The sequence below is a fragment of the Phalaenopsis equestris genome, unplaced genomic scaffold (genome assembly GCF_001263595.1).
Source record: "Phalaenopsis equestris unplaced genomic scaffold, ASM126359v1 Scaffold000606, whole genome shotgun sequence".
Taxonomy (NCBI): domain Eukaryota; kingdom Viridiplantae; phylum Streptophyta; class Magnoliopsida; order Asparagales; family Orchidaceae; genus Phalaenopsis; species Phalaenopsis equestris.
The window spans coordinates 134,585-152,937 of NW_018165046.1; the positions used below are offsets into that span (position 1 = coordinate 134,585).

At 38.5% G+C, this 18,353-nt stretch overlaps 1 protein-coding gene across 1 annotated transcript in view; it reads left to right on the forward strand.

Moving 5' to 3' along the window:
• LOC110029811 overlaps window positions 1–14,477 on the forward strand; it is a 42,983-nt gene extending 28,506 nt beyond the window's left edge. Inside the window, exons 5-8 of the mRNA XM_020732270.1 lie at window positions 5,442–5,743; window positions 9,532–9,767; window positions 13,138–13,947; window positions 14,040–14,477. Of these exons, the coding sequence (XP_020587929.1) occupies window positions 5,442–5,743; window positions 9,532–9,767; window positions 13,138–13,947; window positions 14,040–14,089 (1,398 nt within the window). The 3' untranslated portion in view covers window positions 14,090–14,477. The remainder of the gene's footprint in view (window positions 1–5,441; window positions 5,744–9,531; window positions 9,768–13,137; window positions 13,948–14,039) is intronic.
• The last annotated feature ends 3,876 nt before the right edge of the window (window positions 14,478–18,353 follow it).

Below are 18,353 nucleotides of genomic sequence, written 5' to 3' on the forward strand. Positions count from 1 at the left end.
TATATATATATCTTTGATGAGTAGTATTTTTTAAAAAATTAATTGACTACAAGACTACAAAGATTTATAATCAATTTAAAGTATTAATGGAGAAAATAGAATAAAAATTATTAAATTAGATTCAAATAATTTTTTAAATCTTACCCCAATCCTTAACATCTTATGGCTATGTGATTAGGGTTGTCAAAATGACTCTTTGTTCGTGAACGACTCGTGTTCGGCTTGCTAAAAAAACGAGTCGAACACGAACACACTTTTTTAACTCGAAATATAAACGAGCTGAACACGAGCTGAGCCTGAGCTCGCTCCTGTTCGGCTTGTTTACACCCCTAAGTAAGAGTGGCGATAGAGTGGTGGAGGCGTATGAGCGTGGTAGGCAGCTAGGGGATATGTAGGAAAAGGGGTCGGTGAGAAGAAGTAAAAGAGACTGGAAGTTTACAACACCGCCTCGATGCAAGATACAGCCGAAGCACCACCTTTCGTCAGATACGGCCCTAACAAGAGGGAAGAGAATCCATACAGGAGATTACATGACAACTACACTTGAATTGTCTCCTACACACAGGGGACAACTATTTATAGCTTCTTACACAAAAGGAAGGGGAGTGGGAAGGTAAGAAGAATGCAAAAGATGGGTGTGGAAGATATGTGAATCAACCCTTGGATTGCAAGGATTAGCCATTCACTTCCTTCTCCTTCGCTTGGGATCGCGATCCCATTCCACCCCGCTGTTCAACGAAGCTTCGTGGGTCCTTTGTACAGTGGGATTAAAGCTCCCTGAAGCTTCGGGGCGAATTCAAAACCCGCGTCAGTCTTCTGAGGTTGGGGAAGCTTTGACCTTTTTTTTGAAGCTCTAGGTTCTTCAAAGTATAGTGTCGAAACGGTGACATTGAAAGTGGCTGAAATGTTATAGTCCCCAGAAAGATCGATCTCGTAAGCGTTCTCGTTCAGCTACTGAAGTACTCTAAAAGGTCCATCTACCCTTGGCGTAAGTTTCCTGAATGATCCTACAAAAAATCTTTCCTTTTTTAACCAAACCCATATGAGGTTTCCCTTTTGAAAAATTACTTTCTTCTTGGATTTATTTGTCTTTGTCTGACATTTAGCAATCTCTTTGCCAACTTCTTTATGGAACTTTTGAATCTTGTGAACTCGTTTTGTAGCATCTTTGTTGGTTTTAGAAGATGGTATGAGCGGCATTAATTCCAATGGCGTGAGCGGATTGTGTCTATAAACAATCTCGAAGGGAGTTAATATTTTGGTTGATGGATTGGTTATAGGTGAATTCAACTTGTGTTGGGATAAGATCTCACCGTCTTATGTTTTTCCCACGAAACTTCTCAAGAGATTGTCGGGCCTCTGATATACTACTTATGTTTGTCCTTCTACCTGGGGATGAGCTGCCGAGTTGAATTTGAGTTTGGTACCAAGCTTTCCCCACAATGTCCTTTAGAAGTGTTGATCGACAATGTGAGAGGTGTCTAGGGTCCATTGATAGGGTATAAAGTGGGTCACCTTGGAGAATCTGTGTACTACAACCATTACAGAGTCCTTGTTCCTTTGGATCCTTGGAAGTCCTAGCACGAAATCCATGTTGACGTCCACCCTCGGTGCCTCTAGTACTGGAAGTGTTTTGTATAATTCGGTGTTCTGAGCTGATGTCTTTGCCATATGACAAATCATGCATTGCTTAACATGTCATTCTATATCTCTTGTTAGTTTTGGCCAAAAAAATGCTCTCCTAACTATTTTATATAGATCCTTTATGACCTCGAAGCCCACAACTCTAGCCTGCATGGATGTAATCAATAAGTGTCGACGATTCTGTGCATCTGCTACGTGGTTTTGGTTTCCCGTCTTGTGTTTTAGCAAAAACTGAAATGATGCTTGAAATTTCACTCAGGTGGCATGTCGTCCCTTTAGTTTGTTCTAGCTATTGGGAATTTTAGGGCCTCATGTTCTGTGAATAGTGTAAAATCATTTGTCAATAGGTAATGATTAATGTTCCAGAGCTCGTAAGTTGGTGTAGAATTCTGTCTTAAGTATTTTTCCTCTTGGATTCGTGCAACTTCCCACTGAAATAAGCGATGGGGTATCTTTCTTGGCTTAGTACTGCTCTGATCCCTGTGCTGGAGGAATCACATTCTACCTCGAAAAGTTGGTTAAAGTCAGATAGTGCTAGCACGGGTGCCTGTTTCACTTTTGCTTTCTATATATCATAACTGTCAAAAGCAGCTATTGTCCAAGAAAACTCCTTCCCTTTTAGAAGTTCAATTTGGGAGGTGGTGACAGTGCTAAAGTTTTTTATGAATCTTCAATATAAGGATGCCAACCCCAAAAATTGCCCCAGCTCGGTGAATGATTGTGTTACGTCGCAGCTGATAATGGCCTCCATTTTTATGGGATCCATCTGACTGTCTGCACTAGACACAATGTAACCCAAAAAACATATCTCGGTGAATGATTGTGTTACGTCCCAGCTGATAATGGCCTCCATTTTTATGAGATCCATCTGATTGTCTGCACTAGACACAATGTAACCCAAAAAACATACCTGATTTGTCATGAATTGTCATTTCTTCGGATGAGCATATGGTTGCTCAGCTCGTAGTAACTCGAATATTGCCTTCAGGTGATACAAGTGATCCTCCTTTGATTGGTTGTACTAGAATATCTTCAAAGTAAACAACGACAAACTTTTCAATGTGAGGTTGAAATACTTAGTTCATTAATCTCTTGAAGATGTTAGGTTAGTTCGATAGACCGATAGGCATAACGATCCACTCATAAAGGTCATCCCCGTATCTTGAAGGTGGTCTTCCAGTCGTCTCCTGGCTTCATCGGTATCTGGTGATATTTGCTGTGTAAGTCGATCTTGGAGAAGATAGTGGCTTTATGTAGTTGGTCTAAGAGATCATCCAAGTGGGGTACGAGAAATCGGTACTTGATGGTAATCTTGTTGATGACTCGACTATCGATGCACATTCGCCGCGATCCATCCTTTTTGGGTATCATCAGGATCGGGACTGCACATGGGCTGGTGCTTTCTCTAACTAGTCCTCTTGCAATGAGATGCTGCACTTGTCGTTGTAATTCTTCATACTCCACTGGTCTTAATCTGTAGGATGGTTGGTTTGGTAATACGGATCCTGGTATAAGGTTGATGGTGTGTTGAATGTCTCTTAGTGGTGGTAATCTCTCTGATAAGTTGTCGATCATAACATCCTGAAAGTGTCTTATCAATGGTTGCATTAGTGCTTGCACCTCGCTTTCTTTCTCGTTTCCTTCTAGGAGGACTAATGCTAGTGTTATAAGGGATAGTGCTTGCACCTCGCTTTCTTCCTCGCTTCCTTCTAGGAGGACTAATGCTAGTGTTATAAGGGCATCTCTAACTTACAGCAGGAAAGTGGCATGAGGAACTAATGTTGCTTTTGTATCTCTCTCGCCTTTGCATTCTTAGTAGGTAGTAAAACTATTCGTTTCTCATCCTTCTTGAAAGAATAAGTGTTTTTGAACCCGTCCTGTTAAGTTTTTCAATCAAACTACTAAGGCCTACCTAACAGAATGTGGCTGACATCAATAGGAACTACGTCACACCATGCTTGTTCATGAGCTGGTGTCTAATGAAGAAGTTTGCTAGGCACTACTGATCCACCCATATCTCATTGTCATTCTTTAGCCAGGTAAGAGAACATGGCTGGGGTTGCTTCTGTGTGTCCAATCCTAACTTTTATACCATGAGCGTGGACACTACGTTCCGTAGCTCCCACTGTCGATGATTAGGCTGCAAACCTTCCCTTTGACGGTGCATTTGGTGCTAAAAATGTTTTGCCTTAGCCAAGATTGGTCCAGCTTGGGCTCGGACTGCAGTATTTGTCGAACAACTAGTTCTTCTCCTTCGTCTTCGCGAAGTTAAGGCTCTTTTTCTGGACTCCTCTTATTCCTCATCCACTTCCTCGACAACACCTTGATCTGTGAGTGTGACGACCTGGCTTGTTGGGCAATTGGAGGTTATGTGCCCGTAGTCGTGGCACCGGAAATATTTCCTGGCCAGCACTTTATTGGAGGAACTACCTTTCTCTAGCTTCTTCTCGCTCTGATCTGCCCTATCAATTCCTTGTTCAGTTACATTATTTCTTCCCGAGGAACCCTTGTCGGCTATAGAAGTTGTAGGTGACTGCTTGGCCGACGGTGGTGGTCTGAATGACATCTGTTGCTTGTTTTGCTTCTATTGTCTTTCCACCTTTAGCGCTAGTGTCTGGACATCCACCAACGTCCAATATTGTTGGAGTTGTATCATTTTGCTTATGACACGATTGTGTGCTCTTCTGACTCTGCCAGTTTGTGCTTTAGCTGTAGGTGGTCGAACTGTGCCATGAACTCCTCAACTGATAGATCTCTTTGCTGCTAGTTGTGGAGTTTTAGGAACATGTCCTGACGATATTGAGGTGGGAGGTATTTTTTCTGCATTGCCTTCTTCATTTTCTTCAACTTAGTTATCTTCTCACTTCTTTCTCTCCTATGCCTTTGTAGATTTTCTCACTATAAGGAAGCATTCTTTTTTAGTTTAATTGCAGCTAACTCGACTCACCTGTCCTCTGGTATGTCCTTATACTCGAAGATTTGTTCGATTGATTACATCCAGTCAATAAATTCATCGGGGTCCATGTCTCCCTCGAACTCTAGGAGGTTCATCTTGATGCCAAAGTCCCACTAACCTCCATAAGGGGCATCTTCTCTTGGAATCTTTTGATATTGGATATCAAAACGGCGTGGTCGATATTACTCGTCACTGTGACCTTCCCTGTGGAACGAATTCATCTCCTTGTCTTTATTTTCTCTTTCACTCTCTTGATAACAGTCAAAGGTAACCTCTTCTTGGTTTCCGTCATCCAGCTCTACTAGTCTCTATTGTAGACGATGAATTTTTCGTTGAATCTCTTCACGGGTCGAGTCCGGCGTACTTTGCGGTTGCATGGTTAGCGTTGAGAATCGACATGAAAAAATTTGGTGGAGGTGGCTTGGGTAGGGGCGGATGCTAGAAGATCCTAGGATGTGACTAGGGTTGGGCTAGCTCTGATACCAAATTATACCAGAACTAGTAAGAAGAACGGTGGAACAAAAACAAACTTTATTGATAAAAATAGGGTTACAACTGGACTCAAATAGAAATGAAGTACAATAATAGGTGAATCCCGGGTTTGGGATGTAGGAAGATGACAGAAGGCGATGATAGTGTCGGCGGGGTGGTAAGGCAAGATGGGAAAGGATTACAACTGGACTCAAACAGAAATGTAGTACAATAATAGGTGAATCCCGAGTTTGGGATGTAGGAAGATGACAGAAGGCGATGGTAGTGTCGGCGGGGTGGTAAGGCAAGATGGGAAAGGTCAGGTGGTTGTTTGGTAAGTTGTGATGATGTTTGGTTGGCTGTATGGTAGGTAGGACAACAAGGTTGTGAAGTAGGAGTGGCAGTAGAGTGGTGGAGGCATATGGGGGTGGAAGCAGCTAGGGGAGAGGTAGTAAAAGGGTTCGGTGAGAAGAAGCGAAGGAGATTGGAAGTTTACAACACCACCTCGGAGCATGATACAACAGAAGCACTTGTCGTCGGATACAATCCTAACAAGTGGGAAGAGACTCTACACAGTAGATTAGAAGACAACTACACTCGAATTGCCTCCTACTCACAAGGGACAACTATTTATAGCTCCTACTTCTACACAAAAGGAAGGGGAGTGAGAAGGTAAGAAGAATCCAAAAGAAAAACTCTTTCAGAAGAAGACAGGTGTGGAAGATACTCAAATCATCCTCTGGATCGCAAGGGTTCGCAATCCACTTCTTTCTCCTTCACACGGGATCACTATCCTGTTCTGCCCCGCTGTTCCGCTAAGCTTTGCGGGTCCTTTGTCCTGCGGTAATGAAGTGCCTTGAAGATTCAGGGCACATTTAGCGCCTGCGTCATTGGGTGGGAGCGGATGTTGGGAAATCCTAGGATGGACTAGGGTTAGGTTAGCTCTGATACCAAATGATATCGAAGTTATCCCAAAACCTGCTATGAAGAGCAGAATTTCATTATGTCAAATAGTGTTAGAATACAACAACACACAAACAAAGACCCCAACTACAGCGAGGAGAAGCAGTGGCGGCTGATATGAAAGGTATGGAATGGTTGTAGGTTGGTCAACAGCTAGACGTCGATGCTTGCGAAAATGTAACCAGCAGGTTAGTGGAGAGTAGGGAGGCAACAACAGGTGTGGAAAGGTTGGGAACTGCGGTAGAACTTTTGGAGAGGGGACTCGAGAGGCGGGCAGCAGGAGGTGGGGTGTCGGACAGATTGGACGGCAACGGGGAAGGGGTCGAAAGAGCCTGGACCATAGCAGGAGGTTGCAGGGGTGGCTAATGACAACAGGGAAGGTGCAAGGGTGGCTAATGGCAGCAGGACTGGTACAGGAATGGTTTGCGGCAACAGGAAGGGAAAGAAACAAGCAGAGATAATCACCATCTCAGATGAGTTACAGCTGGAGCATCTTCTCGCTGTTGGATACAACCCTCAAAAGGGAGAAACGCCAGAGGTAGATACCTGAAATCAAAGACAATCAAGAACTACCCTCTATGCAAGCAAATTAGTGCGCGCACGCACACACACAACTATATATATATATGTGTGTGTGTGTGTGTAGGAAAATTCGAAAGGAGGAGATCCTTTCCACCGCAGCTGCTCTATGAGTGAGCCCCGCGTCACCTACGTCCTAAAAGGATTCAACAATATTGTCTTCTTTTTACCTTGAATTTCTTTTTCAACAAACCAAACAGCCGACCCATTTCATTTTATTTTACTTAATATTCACTGCTTTTTTCTTGTTTTTAAAGCCTACCTTACCTTTTTTTGTGTTTAAGAAAGAAACATTGGCAAAGAGTGGAAATCAAGGGAAGTGAGAGGAGTGTAATGGACGGTTGTGACAAGTTTGTTGCAGAGGTGCTTTGAATTTTATTCCATAATGAGTATAAATCAGACATTCTGAAGGCCTTTTACTTATATATCATTTGATGGAGATGTACGGAAAACTTTTCCTACTCCTTCATGGAAGTCCCCCGAACCTCTTATGGAGAACATGCATGATCTGATCTCTATTTTGATTTATTCTCTTAAATCTGTGTGATTATGCTAATTATTAGTGCGTCTACTTTTATACTTAGGGATTGTTTGGTTGGCCATTAAAAGTGAGTATATTGTATTCTTTTACAGGAGTTTTGGAAATCCTGGTGTTTGGTTGGAAAAAAAAGAATATAAAATTACAATGTATTTGAAGTTTATTCAAGTCAATTTCAATATATTTGGAATTTGCTGGATTTGGATAAATTTTAAATACATCATTTTGTGTAAAGTGTTGCTTGTTTCCCCTTCTCACCGGTATGTATTGACGCTGCCAGCCACCACTGATCCCATGAAAACCGCCCTTCGCCCTTGGCTCTCCTGGTGGCTGTGGTTGCCTGCTTGCCTGCCATGTTGGTCTGTAATCGCTTCTGATGGACTTATTTTACATTGAATTTATTGTTCTTCAAATCAAAAAAAAAATAAAAAAAAAAAAGTGAATTCTTGCATTTATTTTACTTTGAACTAAACAAAAAAAAAATAAAAAAAAATAAGTGAATTCTTGCATTTATTTTACTTTGAACTAAACAACTACAAAGTATTCGAAATAAAAAACATTTTTACACCACATTCTTTTATCAGCAAGCCAAACAGCTTAATAGGTTAGTTGAAGGTGATACACTCAGATGTCATAGCTTTTGCTCATAGAGATGTGATACGTTGATATGTGAAAGTCAGCATGCGTTTTCATATGAATACATATCCTAATCACATTCATAACTTATATTTTCAAGATAAGGATTTGACTGAGCCCAATTTTTCAAAAAGATGAAGATGCGAAGCAAAACGTTTCAGCCCTTAAGCCTGATAAGATTAAAACTTTGAAGTGTATGGTTTATAATTTATGTATACTTATCCTATTGCTCAAATTCATGTCTCATTATTTCTAGGTTTATATTCCACTGAATCCAATGTTATATAAAGCAAAGATGTAACACATCACTCTTAACTCTTGAGCAAAGAATGTACGGGTATTAAGCTTGGATTGTAAAATCTAGTTTGTGCTCAAAATATTCCAAAGATTTAGGAATAATTTAACATTAAATGAATAAATTAGTTCGAAAATGTACTAGCTCTGACTTCTTTATCTATGCTGTAGCCCAAAGTTCCACTTTAAAATATGTAATTTCAACTTATGTATAAAACAGAGATTTAAATGAATTGAATTAACAAACTCATCAGAACAAATGTAAAGTTTCCGGATATATATGAACAATTAAAATTAATATCTAAAAAAAAATGCAAAACATTGTATCTTTATTCTAAGATAACTTAAGATTTACATTAAATTTTTTATAACAATTAGTGCATAAGTTACTTGAAAGTAGGTGTTGGTAATAAATTATTGAACTCTTTATTTTAAAAGCAGACATGTGCTTTGAAGAAATACATTTCAATGAGAAGCAAAATAACAAGATGAATATTTTGTCCGGCGATGATTGAAACATGCACACAACTTTTGTCTGTTTTGATGTATTCATTATATCTAGAGATGCCCCAAAATAAGCTTTTTGGTGCCCAAAGCCATGTGAGAAACTTGTGTGGAAGGTAAGTTTCAAAACATTAAGCTTAAACTAGTAACTTTCAACCATTTTGGGAGAGCTTAGCTTTGAAGAACTTCAAAGCGATTTAAAAAAAATAAAAATCGCATCTAAATCATATGGTAATGTTCTTACCGAAGCATTCATGTTTCTTAGCACCCATTTGGCTGCTTAAGTCTCAAATTACATTTTGCAAAATGATAAATTTTTTAAATGCTCTTTGAACGCCAGAAGTACTCTAAAAATCCTCTCAAATATAGTAATTCAACTAATAATCAATTATGACCTTAGGTGAATATTCGATATTTTATTATAGATAATCTATAGTTTATTTACGTTGGTAGGTTTATGCAAGCCCTCCTGGTTATCATGCTGAACAGTGGTAGTGGAGGGGCACAACCTGCAGTACCCACCGGGTTCTAAATTGCCTTTGTGGGAAATTGCCATTGCTCTGTGCCCAATCTGTGCTCTGCAAGCTGCATTTTTCACTCATGGCTCGTCAATACACCAATTTGGAGCTTTGGACATCTGGCTCATTTCCCTAATGTTTTCTTGGCAGCATTCAAAACGTGTAATCATGCTTGTTTTGGATTCACAAAGAAAAAAAGAGATTAAATTAATACTAGTAAGCATCGCCTCTCATGGAATAGCTTCTACATAGATGACTGTCAAGGGATGAGTGTAATAATGAATTTGCAGCTAATTTAGCTTTTTTTGTGAGTTATTTCAAAACTATTATTGATTAGTGAATCCAATTTGTACAAATACAATCTGAACTTTGTAGAAAGGCTTTGTTTGTTTGTATATTCCCTTTCATTGAGTCTTCTCTTTTTGCAGTGATGATGATGAGTTTTATGATCGCACAAAGAAGCCATCTGTTAAAAAGTCTGGTGAACAGCAGTCAGTTGAAACAGCTGATACTCTCCTCGACAAAATTGAAGTTATATCCAGTGAAATAGAAGAGAAGAGAAAGGTCCTTGCAGATGAGAAAGAGAAAATTGCCTCTAACAAGCAAGATGGCAACGGAAAGGATGACTTGGACGCATACATGATTGGTCTTTCTTCACAGTTAGGTAATAACGTGCATCTCTCTTGAATTCTCTTAAGCAATTGATACGGTTGAGGAATCCATAAGTTTCTTTTGAGCTGTTGATCACTTGACCAAAAAATATATGCTACAATTTTTTTCTAATTGGCTTGATCTGTCATCCCTAAAGAGCCTATGATCGCAGGCCGAGGCACACACACGCGCACACATCTAGTTGTGGCTTACACACACGCGCACACATCTAGCAAGAGGCCGAGGCATTTTCTTGATAGTTTAATATATTTTTGGAGAAATAAAAAAAAAGTAAATTATAAAAGAACAAATCAAAATAAAAAAATACTAGGGAAAATTTTTTTAAAAAAATCATAAAAATTTCAAGAAACATTTTTTACATTTGAGTATTCTTGTGCTATTCAATTTGTTCAACTATTAATTTTTCAGCCATAAAAAATTTCTTATATTTTTATTTATTTATTTATTTATTTTTAAAATGTCCTTGAAGCACTATAAAGTGCAATTGACATGACTTGTTTCCAGATGATTTTGAAGTGACAAAATGATAATCACAAATTTCTTTTTCTTGATCAAACCAATGTTTTCTATGGCAGACCAGGGATTGATAATTTAATGTAGGCGTCATCAAATTATTTTTTAGGCTTTTTATAACAAATATTCGGTAAAATAAGAAAACTTATCTAGTCACCTTATCTATAGAGCAATGTTATGAATCCCAACTTTAGGGCCTTCTTCAATTCTTTAGGTTGTAATCCCAAATCTCTTATGCAATAAATATCACACATTAATATTGGGATATTAAATTAAAATTCTACACATATGTTAATTATTCTCGGCTCAATCCTTTGCAAGTTAGCAATGAAAGTCTCCATGATCTTATCATGATCACCATCGTAGAAAATTAAACATGCAAATGAATCACCTCACCCATAGTCGGGCTGTAAGTCCCAACAATTGCGCTTTCCTCAAAATTTAAATTTGCAAGCTTCAATTGGAAGCTTAATTCTTTATGGTTTACAATGGTTGAAAGTTTCCTAGCATAAAAAGCTTAATGCATAAAAAAGAAGGGACTATTCTCATTGGCATATATTTGCAAACTAGAAATATGAATATCCTGTGTTGCAAAAGAAAATAATGTCCAGAGCATAGGAATGCTACACACATTTTGAGCATCTTTACCCATTTAGACAAGGTTACCTCCCGATAAAGCTTATAATCTCCACAATGAATCAAATGAATCTCGTCAAGCTTGTCCTAATGATGGGTTTAGTTATCAAATAATTATAATCTGAGTTTTTTTTTTATTGAATTTAGATTCCCAATCATAAAGATAAAATATTTCAAGGCTGATGTCTTTGGTTATCTAAACATTATGTTAGGAATGGTTTATTGTCATCAAGATTTCGATCATAATGACAAATTCAAGCAATTTTTCATATGATAGGCATGATTAATGTTAATCATAAGCACAAGGGATCCTTCTCATAAAATTCTCTTTTAAATCTTAAGAAATGTACATTTTTGGGCTCTTTTCAGGAAGATTGCATAAATTAATGTAAAATCATAATGGGAGAGAACTTTATCTCAATTTCACTCCTTATAAAATGAATTTAAAGCTAAATATTTGAAACAAAAAATTAAGCTATAATCTTCCACTTTGTGCTTAGAGCAGCCCCATTATCCTTGGCATCAATTTTTGAAGTCAAATTTATGTTTTCTTAAGATCACAAAAAACCCATGTATGGTAAGTGTATCCATATGGCGACACTCAAATCTTTTGCTAGTAAAGCCATGGCTGCCTCCTAGTTTGGTGATTAGCCTGATTGTGGCTTCATCATATTATATTATGGTTATGGACCAAACTAGGATGTTTGCTTGTGGCTAAATTTACAAGTTGTGAACTATAAGGCTCACTCAATAAGGTATAATGCGCTTACATAAAGTTGGCTTAACTTTTGTTTATTTGGCAAGCTTTCACCTTGTTCTCCGAAATATCCTTGAATGAGTGGTGGCTTCGGTCAGGTTGGGCCAACTAAATCCTTTGACTAATCAAATTAGGTTTGATGACAACACGGGATGATAAAATCATGGATTCTTGGTCTTCTTTGTTGTTACTCACTATTCATTTTGAGGTGGTAGTGGTATGTCCTTCTTTCTCTAATACAGATAGCTGATCTAAAGAAAAGCACCTTAGGACTTATTCTTAATTGATAGTTCTCTCTCGTAATTAGAAGGGATAATTAACATTGGATGGACACCTTGAACTAGATTATAAAATTTTCGAAAGGAGGTTTTTTTTGGGTCTTATCCTATGAAGCATGGACACAAACTCGAAGACACGGACACTACACGATACGGCGACACAACATAATTGAAAAAAACTATGGCACAACACGTTATGGACATGTTTTTATATTTAATAAATTATTAATATAAAATATATATTTTCTCATTATTCTGTAGTAAAAATATTACAAAAATTATGCAAGAATTAAATTTAACTTCATTTAATTTTTAAAATTAGTTATAATATGTTTCAAAAGAATTCATACAACTTATAGTCTAACTTATCTACTAAAACTTAAAAATCTTATGATTACAAAGAGGGAAAATGCTCGGATTCGACGAATATTGAACGCACCTTCGATGCTAGATTTTGATGAATGTTAGAGGGAGCTTTAACAAGATGATAGATGGGGCGGTTTCGACTATGAAGTATAATTAAGAATATACGTATATTTATAATTTTCTAATTCCGATGTCCCATTTTCTCGAAATCGTGTTAAGCTCACTTCTAATGCAGCGTTGAGATGTGTCCCGGACGTGTTCGGTCCTGAAAAAAATTCAGACATATTTTGTCGAAGAAGTGTCAGGACATATCAGACAAGTATCAGTGTTTGATACGTGTCTGACACGAGTATGATATTTTTAGAAGTGTCGGTGCTACATAGGTCTTATCTAAATATCTAGTCTATTTTATAAAGAATTGATCCAACATCACTCAAATATGAACTCAACATTTTCCAAACCGACAAATCTTTTCTTTGTGGATAATTCACTTCTCTGTCAGTACATAGTCCTTGAACTTTATTAACGTTTGATTAGTGTGCCTGCATTTAGCATGCATTTTCTGTGGGTGCTCTCTCCATGGGGTAGTTTTTGTTGAATTTTTCAAAGGAGAAGGTATTCTCGGATTTTAAATTTGATAGGTTTGTCAACATTATGGCATCAAGGTATATTCCTGGGAAACCTTTGTTTATTTATTTACTGTTATATTGTTCATCTTGTAACTAGATGTTTTTTTGCCAATGCTGTGATTCTTAGCTCTATTTTTTTGTCAGTCATATCTAATCTTCTTATGGTCACTGTTCATGAAACAGTAATTGATAGGACTTTACAAATGGAGAAGAACTTATCTGATTTACAAGCAGAGCTGAAAAGGATAAAATATTTATTAAAAATTGCTGACCCAAGTGGAGAAGCTACTCGAAAAAGAACGTCAAACTCTACAGAAACTCAAGCACCCAAGTCTTCTAAGTCTGTGCCCAGCATCTCAAGTCTTTGCCAGTCTAATGAACAGCCAAACACCATCTTAGAGACACTCAAATCAAGGCCATCTCTTCAGGAAACCCATAATTTGATTCCAGCTGAGAATACATCTGAAAAGGTTGACGATGATTGTGGAGATAATGAAGACAAAAAGACTGCTTACGCCATTGCCAAACCTCAGTGGCTTGGTGCCGCAAGAAAGATAGAATCAGAAGATAATCACAGTTCTCCAGCTAATTTGGATGTAGTTATTTCAGATGATTTTGTTGACTACAACGATAGGAAGAAATTTCTTGCTGCAGCTGGTAATGACGACAACTTAGAAACTGCAGGTTCTGGTCTCATCATAAGGAAGAGGAAATCTACAGAAAGAGCTGATCATAGTGCTGAAAAAGCTCTAAAAGTTGAAGCTCCACTGTCGCCTAAGGCTGAAACTCTTGCAGCCGATGCTATTGCCTTGCTTTTGAAGCATAAGCGAGGAATTCATGTAATTGACGAATTTACAGATGATGAGAAACAGAACGTACAAGTTGGAGGTCAATCTGGTAAAGAGCTTTCACATGTGAGTCGAATCCTTGGACCTGTAAGACCTGATTATTTAGATGGGAGTTCAGATTATGAGTCCTGGGTTCCACCTAAGGGTAACTATTTTAACCTTTTTTTTTTCTATCTTTCTGATCTTCCTAATGCTGTTTGTTTCATGTTTCAAATTCTAATGACACTAATTCAACAGGGCAAACTGGAGACGGACGAACTTCACTGAATGATCGTCTTGGCTACTAATTCACAGTCTTATTGTTAGCCCTTAGAGACAGCTGCTATTTGTTTGTAACTATTATAATTCTGAGGAAGTCTGTCATCTTGCTAATGGGCACTGCAGATCATTGAGTAGTTGCTGAACAATGAGATTATCTAGTAAGATTACTTGACACTGAGAGGACATCAATATTAAATATCTTACAAAGCGGCTCATCAAGCTGTACTGTAAATATGTTCCGCTGAGGTATTAAAAATGGCTGCTAATCCTTTTTTGCCCGTGATTTGAGATCATGTCCTTCATGTTTCCACACATTACGTCAAATTGTTTGTTGAATGATCATTTTCAGATGTTGTTGAACTTATTTATGCATTATGTGCACATAATAATGAGGAAAAATCAGTTTGATTTTCTTGGTTCATTTTCTTTAGATGTTGTCATATTTTGTTGATTTAACATAAAGAGTCAAAAAGCTTGTATTAATGTTTTACATGAACCAAATTGAGCCAAATACGAATATGTTCAAACTCATTCTTTTATTTATTTTTGTGATAATTACATACATAGCATTTGAAACATTTATTTTTACAACACTAGCACTCAGTTTATTTTTACAACTATTTAACTGATGCATTTATGTGTGCCCATTGGGAAATTGATAAAAATAAAAAAACGTGTGTTGGTTTTATCATGAATTTTGATAGTGGAGTAAGAACTTGAAAAATGGATGAAAGAGGGTGCTAATTTTGTAAATAGCAATATTTTCAGTGCTATGCATGTAATTGCCCCTTTATTTTTTAATAAAGTTCAATTTGAGTTTGAATTAATTGAATTTTATAATATTGTTCAGGTTTATTTATTTATGAGGGAGAAACCTCCATTAGACGCAATTATTAGATTTTTTAGGTTTGTATGTGTTGAGAGTAATGTGTAAAAAGGATTATTTATGGGTTTATTTGTAAAAAGTTGTAACCTATTTAAGTCCAGGTTATGAATGAAATAATTAGGTTTTGTGTGCAATTCTTTTCTATTTGGTATCAGAGCCGCCGCTCCACTCTGCGGCTCTCGCTCGAATCCGCTACGCGATCGACGACTCTAGCGGAGCCACCAACTCACCATTAGCCTCTTCGCTGGCGGCGAGTTTCTCTTCTTCTTCTGGCGTCCCCTCACACTCAATACCATCGCAGTCGCAGTCGTCCTCCACTAAATCGAGTGAGAAGACCATGAGCTATGTTGGGAGGCTTTGACGGGAATCGGGAATGCATCGACAGGAGTGCGACAAGACGAGGATGAGATCGTAGGAAGGCAAGGACGCGATCGATGACTGGAGCTAACTGGGAAGGCACCAAAAGATTGCGATATAGTCGCAATTCAAGCATAGTGATACGGTCGCGATTAAGCCTGGGATCACGAAGCAGCTGCGACAAGTAGGGATCACAAAGCAGCCAAGAAGAGCAAGGTTGAGATTGGTGTCCTGACAAAGCAATCACGGTTAGAACTAACTGAGTAGGCTTCAATTTCAAACAACGAGATAGGAGAGCAGTCCTGTCATCGCAACACAGGGAGGTAGGCCCGGTTCGGTCTTGCTTGGGGCTCGGAACGAATTTGATCCTCGTGATTGAAAATGTTAGGAGGTATGGGATTGGTACTTTTGAGGAAGATGGATCCCGAAGTTCTAAAGGTCTGGGTCGAGCTCATACAGGGAGCTAGCTTCTCGACTAGAGCCACTGCCTCTGCACATGTTCCGACGCAGGTGAAGCTTGATCGCCCTTCTGTGGATCTGAAGCTCTATGGACCGACCACCTATCTGAGTTGGTCGTGTCGGATCGTGGCTGCTCTGGTAAAGAAGAGACTTGAAGGTTACCTGACATGGGTTGAGCCAAAGAGTGACAATGCTCAGAGGGATGAGTGGAGGACTACACATCCCTTGCTTTACACTTGGTTGCTCAACTCGATGGTTCCTTTGATTGCTTCATTAGTGGATGGCATTCAAAAGGTGAGGATCATTTGGGAGAAGTTGAAGAAGAACTATACTAGAGCTGAGAACCACATGAGAGTGTTTCGGATTTAACGTGAGATAGAAGCTGTGGTTCAGGGTGATAGATTGATTCAGGATTACTCTATAGAATTAGAACAGTTGTGATAGGATCTTGATCACTTCCCACTTATGTCGAGCTGCGGCAATCTGAGGTACAAGAATGGAGAAATCCTTGCACGTTTAACATGAGATAGAAGCTGTGGTTCAGGGTGATAGATTGACTCAGGATTACTCTATAGAATTAGAACAGTTGTGACAGGATCTTGATCACTTCCCACTTATGTCGAGCTGCGGCAATCTGAGGTACAAGAATGGAGAAATCCTTGCACAGTTGAGGACTATACAGTTTCTGGCTCATCTAAACCAGACCTTTGATCAGAGCAGATCGTTTCTCCTAGCCCATGCGACTATTCACACACTAGACGAGGCCATTGTTGTGATAATATATGAGGAGAGTCACATGAAGCTACACTCTGACCGAGTGGTTTTTCTGGTGCACGATCAGTATTGACTGTTGCGAGCTAAGGTACTCTAGGTATCCTGGGGGAGACTTGCAAATGCTATAGTTGTAGTGAAGTTTGTCATCTGAGCAGGGCGTGTCTAAAGCTACATAAGGAGAGAGACAGGTGGACGTGGCTAAGATAGAGGTCATGGTCGTGGTCGTGACGGCTGGAAATGTGGAAGAGAGGCTACCGGGCAAATCTGATGATAGCAGAGGACAAGTGGGAGACATTTATGATCTTTACTAGTGAGGATCATGAGTGTATGGAGCTGTTGATGTGGAAGCAGAAAGCAACAGGAGATGGAGCTGAGGATGTTTCAAATCCATCGACATCAAGGGGTAATATTGCCACTTATGCTTACTTCAATAAAGGTACCGGTGGCACACTTGTTCTTACATTTTTTTTTTCACCACAAAATCATCAGAATGGATCATGTATTCTGGTGTTTCTTGTCACATGATGGGTATTGCCGGAGTGTTCTCTTCATATACTAATCTAGCAGTACCGGAGAGTATACAGACCGTTGATTGTACATCACAACATGTAGTTGGTAAGTGAAATATACTAATCATATGATATTGTCCAATGTTTTGCATGCTCATTTTCAATAAATCTCTTATTCATTAGTAACATTATTTTCCAGTTAAAATGTATTGTTTCTTTTGATATTCCTTAAGTGATCTTCCAAGAGAAAGGGACGAGCCAGCCACTTGGGACTAGAACGTGGGATAGAAGTCTTTGATACTTAAACCGATAAGAAATGGACTCAGCTCTGACACCCATGGTGGAAATTGTTGCAGTAGTAGAATATGGGAGGAAAGTCGAGGAAGTGTTATCGCTACATCACAGACGTATAGGACATTCTAGTCTTAGTTTACTAAGTCGGTTGTGTCCATCAATTTATGAAACGACAAATAAGGAGAAACTGGTGTGATGCTTATGAGTTTGGCCGATGATGTAAATGTACTACACTTCACACTTCAATAAAGGTATTACTCATCAATTATTTGTATATATATATATATATATACATATTGATGATTAGTATTTTTTAAAAAATTAATTAACTACAATGCTACAAAGTTTTATATTCAATTAAAAGTATTAATTAAGAAAATAGAATAAAAATTATTAAATTAGATTCAAATGTTGCTTTAATATAAACAATAATTTTTAAATCTTGCCCCAATCTTTAAAATCTTATGGCTACGTCATTAGGGTTGACAAAACGACTCTTTGTTCGTGAACAACTCATGTTCGGCTCCCTAAGCAAACGAGTTGAACATGAACACACTTTTTGATCTCGAAATATAAACAAGTCGAACATGAGCGAGCCTTGCCAAAATGACTCTTTGTTCGTGAACAATTCATGTTCAACTCACTAAGCAAATGAGTTGAATACGAATACATTTTTTAATCTGGAAATATAAACAAGCCGAACACGTGTTCGGCTCGTTTACACCCCTACATAGCACCCCACCACTTCCTTGTCGTCCCACTCCCCCAATCCTCAAACCGCCCACTAAATCCCTCCCAACCTGCCATATAGCCACCAGCCCTTCCCTTCCCCTTGCCATTTTGTCGACGCCCCCACTTCTCTCGGATCTTCACTTCTAGTCCTAGCCGGAGATTGGGGTTGATGTACTTTCTTTTCAGTTTGTCGTGGTTGTAACCCTAATTCAATTGCTTAATAAATCTTTTACTTCCAGTATCATTTATGGTGATTAGTGTTATCTTTGTTTTTTTTTT